The following is a 7,199-nucleotide window of genomic DNA, read 5'->3' as shown; positions in this document are numbered from 1 at the left end:
CCCCAAAGACAGAATAGCATCTTTTTTTCCCCCTGAATGTTGATGATTGTTTTGTGAAATATGTGCGCGTGTTCTGGCTCTCTGCTGTCATTTGCAGTCGTTAATGTTGTCTGTACTGTTCAACTCTGTGTGAACCTCATGAAGTTCAGCAAGGCCACATGCAAAGTTCTGCACCGGGTTGGGGCAATCTCCATTACTAGTATAGTCTGAAGGATGAACAGATTGAGAGCAGCCCTGAGAAGAAGGACTTGGGGTACTGGTGGATGAAAGACTGGAAATGACCTGGCAATGCACACTGGCAGCCCAGGTACCCCTGTGTCCTGGGCTCATCCCCACAGCATAGGCAGCAGGGAAGGGGGAAATTCTGCCTCTCTGCCCTGCTCAGGTGAGACCCCAGGTGTATCTCCAGCTCTGGGGCTCCAGCATAGAAAGGATGTGGAACTGGTGGAGTGAATCCAGAGGAGACCACAGACATACTCCAAGATCTGGAGCCCCTCTGCTCTGGAGACAGGCTGAAGGTCTGTGGGTATTTAGCCTGGAGAAGAGAAGGTTCTGTGAACGCCTCATTGCGGCCTTCTAGTATTTTAGGAATCCATTCAGTGCCAGTGCCGGCAGCTCAGGGTGCAGTCACAGTGCAAGCTGCAGGTTGAGCTTTGGGTGGCCAGAGCAAGAGGATATGAACTGCCAACCCTTTGCATAACAAAGGACATGGAGACCTGTGGCCCAGCCAGGTGAGGGACACTCAGAGACACTCAGCAGCAGCTGATGACCCCCAGACTTTCCTGCCCTTAGACTGAAAGGCTGTAAAAGTTCCTTTGTTTGAGGTTCCACAGCTGGACATACCAGCTCAAGCTGTAATTTTGTTATTGGACCAAAATTAAATTGTTTTAAGGATCCAGATGTCTGAGACTTCTATGGGAAACCTAGAGTTGAGCTGGTAAGGAAACTTGGTCTGGTTGTGTGGGTGTGGGAGTGTAGCTGTGCAGGGCCTCGTCCCAGCACAGGCGGTGCAAGAGTGACTGTCAGGGTGGCTCCTGAATGGTTGGACAGGGAAGTTGTCTTAAAAAGAACTTAACGGAGGCTTATAAGAAAGGTGGAGAGAGACTTCTTATGAGGGCCTGTACTGACAGGATGAAGGGCTAATGGTTTAAACTGGCACATGTTAGGTTTAGTTTAGACATAAGGAAGAAAAGTTTTACTTGCGGGGGTGGTGGGGGGGGAAGGCCCTGGCACAGGGTGCTCGGAGAAGCTGTGGCTGCCCCAGCCCTGGCAGTGTCCAAGGCCAGGTTGGATGGGGCTTGGAACAACCTGGGCTAGTGGAAGGTGTCCCTGCCCATGGCAGGGAGTGGAATGACATGTACTTTAAAAGTCCCTTCCAACCCAAACCATGCTGTGATTCCATGAGCTCTAACCATTTTTAAGAATTGCCTGTGGGCTGTTTCAAAAGTGTCTGTCAGATGTATCTAATTTAATTATTGAGATCGGGTATGGGGGCTTGGCCATGTTCTACTTCAAGCCACAAAATGGTTAACTTTTGCAGAAATTCTATTTTTTTAAACCTTGAAAAAATAGAACGTGCAATGCCAGAATAGTTTGTAGAGGCAGTGTTACTTGGTTTTCTTTTTCTTTCTTTGAAGACTTTTTTTGAAGAGGCAGCTGTCAAAGCTACAGTGTAAATACACGAGCTAGCAGTAAACATGTGAATAATGAATTCCCAAGATCACAGCAAGAAAATGAATGTTGGTTTAATTATTTTTATACCACTGAATAATCCACTTATGTAAGCCATTTATTTATTTGTGTGTAGCAGTCTGCTGCACAATTCTGTGTAGTTACTGTGATGGTGAAGAGTATTTTATATCAGGGGTTGTCCGTAATTTATGTGACAATATCACTGAATCTTGTTTTAGGAACTGCCAGTCTGCCATTTTAAATACACACAGTATTGACTGAAAATTTTTTCTTGCTGTCTCTTAATTCCCAGAGCTGATCAAGAGATGCAATTTGGAAGCTTGGTAAACTTATTTCTGTCATTGAAGGGGACTGAAATATCTGAATAATAGTAAGTAATATTTCTGACTACAGATGCAAGGAACATCTAAAAGCAGAAAGTGGTTGTTATAGAGAAGGTATTACAGCTGTATAGCTTGTGTGATAAAACTGTTATTTCGTATGAAATGTGGTTTTGTTTTCATTTAGGCATCTTATATTTTTATTTTAATCTGAAGTGAAATTCTTTAATATTTCAAATTTTGAGCGTGTATAAAGCTTATAGTCAAATATGGACTAAATCCTTCCTCTGTTAGAGGAAAATGAAACAGATAAAATCAGGAGTAAAGTAGTACTATGGGCACAGAACTCTGGAACAGAACTGGAGATGTAAGAAAACTTTTAAAATACATGAAATCAAGAAGAAAAACACTCTAAATTTTATTTGAATGGTTTGTTGGGTGTTTTGTTTGCATGGCAATAAAACTAGACCCATGCTATGCCACTTTGAGAATGCTGAGGATTTTGAAGGATTATGAGGCTAAAGGTGAGTGGATCTTGTTGAAAGATGAAATTGTTTGTCCTTAGGCTGACTGCTCTTGTGTCTGCTCTCATGTCTAGTGGCTGATGTTATTCCTTGTATGTGTCAGGGGCAAGGTACAGAACTGCCAACTTACTGAACAGGGTTGCCCACCTTTCTAAATAAAGTGCCCAGCAAATTAGTTATTTTGGGTGCTGACAGAAGATTTAAAGAAAAGAGGCCTTAAAAGAAAAGTCTGTTCATGCCCATTTTACATCCTGGTGGCTTAGGCAAGTCTCACTGCTGTGCATGTATGTGTGCCTGTGGGTTCTGAACTCATCGTTTAGCTGTGCAGAAGAAAAAGTCTCTTCCCCTTAAATGTCACAGGAGTCTTAAACATTTCATGCTTGGGTTGGGTTTTTTTTGTATGTATGTGTTTGTTTGTGTTGTTTTTTGGGGGGTTTTGTTTTTCACCAGGTCTTGGCAGGGTTCTGTACCTGGGGAGGAGTAACCCCATGCCCCAGTCCAGGCTGGGGGCTGCCCTGCTAGACAGCAGCCCTGCAGAGAAGGATCCGGGGGTCGCCAGCTGTCCTTAACAAGCCATATGCCCTGGGGCCAAGATGGCAGATCCTGGGGTGTGTGAGGAAAGGCATTGCCAGTGGATCAGGGAAGGGATCCTGCCCCTCCGTTCAGCCCTGGTGAGGCACATCTGGAGCACTGTGTCTGGTTCTGGGAGCTGGGCCTCTTGGGCCTCGCGAAGAGATGGCTGAGAGGGGACCTCATCCATGTCCGTCAGTGTCTGCAGGGAGGGCACAGAGAATGGACAAGGCTCTGCTCCGTGGGGCCCAGCAATAGGACAAGAGGCAATGGGCAGAAACTAGAACACAGGAAGTTTCATCTAAATATGAGGAAGGACTTCTTTACTGTGTGGATGACTGAGCGCTGAACAGGCTGCCCTGAGAGGATGTGAAGTCTCTCTCATCAGGGATATCCCAAAATTGTCTGGACACAATCCTATGCCATGTGATCTGGGAAGACCCTGTGTGAGCAGGGAGGTTGGAACAGTTGACCCACTGAACACTGTGACTGTGATTATTTGCTAGTAATTGAAGGTGTTTTGCTCCGTCTGTTTTTCTTTTGAAAGCGAGCTGGTTGGATCTCATGACGCAAATCCCAAAGACCACCTCTGTGTATAAATTATTACAGATTATTAGTGACGCCCTCCATTTCTGACACACAACTCTGGAAAGGGTTTTGTTCTCATGTTCTTCTCTGTACAACATCAGCATTTAACTATTTTCATTCAAATGTTGGTAACAGTTCCAATGTAAGTAGCAGATAGTGTGATTTGAACTAATCCTGTGTGATTTCAACAGTACAAGCTCCGAAGTGGTGGCAACAGTTGAAACTCTCTTTGAAAGCCCAGACATGAGACTTTACAACACAAAAGTGTTCTGTCTGTGTATTAATTAACATATTTGGATGTGAAGTACTGGAAGTAACTTTCTGGTAAATTCTGAATTATTTCAAAGTCCTCTGAAGTAGGCCAGCACAAGCCACTGGTGAGAGACTGGTACCGTGCTATGCACACTGTGAATCTACAGAGTATGAGGCTCAATGTTTCTGAATTTTTTAAAAAAAATACCACTCTGACCTTTCTCATGTCTATGTAGTATGTGTAATAAGATGATGCTGTAGTTTTATTTTCTCCCTATGTTTCAACCCTACATATCATTATATATAGTGCATAAATTAAATATAATTTAGCATATATGTAGTGTATATGTATTATATACATAAGCATATAAGCATACCAGTTAGAGATGGTTTTTTTCCTTTTACAGGTGTGCAGTCTGTTACAGCTCCTGTTGTTATGGCTGTGTACGTGGATCATCGAACAGATGCTCCTGATTCCGTTGCCTCCCCTTCCCATATAGCATGGCACCCACTTCATCCACTCCTGGCAGTTGCTTCTATCAGCACAGCAGCTGGGGGCTGTGTGGATATCTACCTGGAACAGGTGAAAAATCAGCAACTTTGCTTTTGGTCTCAATACAGAGTCACAGAATCACAGGACAGTTTGGGTTGGAAGGGACCTTAAAGACCATCTTGTTTCAACCCCCTGCCATGGGCAGGGACACCTTCCACTATCCCAGGTTGCTCCAAGCCCCGTCCAACCTAGCCTTGAATACTTCCAGAGATGTGAGAGGTGTGTGAGAAGTCACAGCTTCTCTCAGCAACCTTTATCATTGTCCTAATTTAAAACTTCACATTTTTAATCTCTGTTTTTGCAGGCTTACTTATCCTCCTTAAATCTCTCTCTCTAGAATTTAATTACTGTCTATGTCCTGTGCTATCTAGAACATGACAGATTCATCAGCCACTCATTATATGTATTTTTAAAAAGGTCTTAATAAATTAAATTGACCTTTCCTTTGAAATTTGATGTCTACAGCCTATAAGTCTTGTTTGTGATGGTTACTGATTTGCTTTTTGCTTCTCACAGTGTGAGAATTTCAGGCTTGTAAGTAAATGAACACATGCCACTGCTGCTTTTTAACTCTTAAGTGAATAGAACATACTAAGAAATGGAAATTAAACAAATCATTCCACCACTTGGAAACTGAACTGATTTGTTGGACTCGGCTTGTTCCATTTGAGTTCCTTGCTTCCTAGTACAGTTTCTGCCTGTAGACAGATACACAAGGCTCTCATGTAAAAGAGTATGCAAAAGAAGTAAGACTTTGGTTTTCAAAATTTTTGGGGAAGTAGCACTACAAGGTATCTAGCAGCAGACTTACTGAAACATATAAGTCTGTTAATATGAGGTAGCCTATAAAATGTGTACTTTTCAAAGTGTATTCTGAAAAATTGTCATCCAAGTTTTACAGATGGAAAAATAAATAAATAGAGAGGTTAAATGATTCACGTGAAATATTCTTGTGAACTGTGCCCAAGGGAAGATTTGCCTTTAAGAGTTGTTGAAGTATTATTAGATTTTTCTGTGTCCTTTGTGATGTGCTTTATTCTTTTTCAATAGTTGGAATTTCTTTTTACCTTGAAATGTGCTCGAAGCCTTCTTACATCCTTTATACGGGAGAGAAAGCTTGATATTGACTGGGCTGTGAATCTGAAGGTTTGGCTGCTGATTTTCCATTGGACTGAGTTCACACAGATTTCTGTTTACAGGGAGAACATGTGTCTGATTCCCATGTTGAGAGAAGCTTTCAGGTCACATTACTTGCCTGGCACCCTTCCAGACCCATTCTGGCATCAGGATGGGAGACAGGAGAAGTTCTGATACTGAACAAACAAGACAAGGAGCAGCACACTGTACCCCCAAATCACAGCGCCAAAATCACAGTCCTGAGCTGGAGTACAAGTGGTACCTGCCTCGTGTCTGGGGATGGGGTGAGTAGCTGAAATGCCCTGCACGTGTTTGATGTGGAACACAGTCTTCGAAGCTCTGTAATGGGAAAGGATCATGGAATGGAGATCCATGGGGAAGGAAGAGTTGTGTGGGAGAGGAATTTCCTTTCACTAGGTACAAATTAAAACTGTTAGGGGGTAAAATCAAATCTTAGTGTTTTCAATTTTTCTACAATATAATTCTACAATTAAAGAATTGCTGTTCTACAATTTTTCTTTAAATAAAAGTGTGTCTAATCTCAGTGAGTGCTGAGTGTTGATGAAGGTTTAAGCCTATTTAATGGATGGAGTAATTGAGGTATAGACAATTTGAATTCTTTTGCTGTTGTCCATGCACAACTTTTATGGAAAACTCAGGAATAAAGCCTAGATGTTGAGAGACAAATTCCAGTTACAATATATTCATCTGTAGTGAGTGCAAAGCAGTGCTCACTTAAATACAGGAAACCCATGCTAATCTCTCTTTTTCTGGTTTTATTAATGACTTAAAATTGTATCAAAGTCATTGTATTGGGAAATGTGACACTCTATTTCTTGATGAGCTGGTTACCCTTTTATATAGTGAAGTGAGAAAGTAGCTATTGAATATTCAGGATTAAGTATTCGTAGAAGATTCTGATTTTGCCAGTTTTTGAGTCGGCAAATGAAGAAAAAAAAGGTGGTTTTTTCTGTATTTTCTCTGATAGAAACTTGAGCTTGCCCAAGAATTTCAGTTCTGCTCTTACCTATATGTCAGAATTCTTATTCTATAAAAATCAGAGGAAAATATGATTTTAATTCATTGTTTGTAAAGTTCTGCTGCTGCATTTGACAGAAATGCAGAAATTCAAAATTGAGTAAAATTGAGTAAAAAAAGAATTTGTCATCTTCTTTGTTAGAAAAGAGAAAGTTCTGCCCAGGCAAAAGATGGATACATCTCAGTGTAGGTGAAGCCTTAATCATGAGACAATACATTAATGTAGTCAGAGCTTACATTTATGAACAAAGTTCTTTTCAAATTGGTTTCAAACCAGTGTCACTATGGTATGGTCTGAGGTGCAGCACAGATATGCTTAATTTCTTCCATCTTTTCCAATCGTTTATAAGTTTATTTTTAATATTTTCCCCATGAGGGTTTATATTTAGGAAACTTGCATTAGGTGAGTGCTGCCAGGATCATGTTCTGCTCCTACTGGAGGAAAACCTTTAGAAACAAGATAAATATTTGGACCCTGATTTGATTTCTGTTTTACCCAGAGGATGGTTGGACACTGGAAAGGCT

The 7,199-nt window shown here is 41.5% G+C and overlaps 1 protein-coding gene across 1 annotated transcript in view; it reads left to right on the top strand.

Annotated features, from left to right (window-relative positions):
- Nucleotides 1–4,382: 4,382 nt before the first annotated feature.
- IFT140 (intraflagellar transport 140) overlaps nucleotides 4,383–7,199 on the top strand; it is a gene marked incomplete at both ends in the record, with an annotated part of 98,860 nt that continues 96,043 nt past the window's right edge. Inside the window, 2 exons of the mRNA XM_082292436.1 lie at nucleotides 4,383–4,529; nucleotides 5,699–5,920. Coding sequence (XP_082148562.1) covers nucleotides 4,383–4,529; nucleotides 5,699–5,920 — 369 coding nt within the window. The remainder of the gene's footprint in view (nucleotides 4,530–5,698; nucleotides 5,921–7,199) is intronic.

Source organism: Coloeus monedula, assembly GCF_965178545.1.
Source record: "Coloeus monedula genome assembly, chromosome: 16".
NCBI classification, from domain to species: Eukaryota; Metazoa; Chordata; class Aves; order Passeriformes; family Corvidae; genus Coloeus; species Coloeus monedula.
Note: the sequence above shows the minus strand (reverse complement) of the source record. Positions and strands in the feature narration are given on the sequence as shown.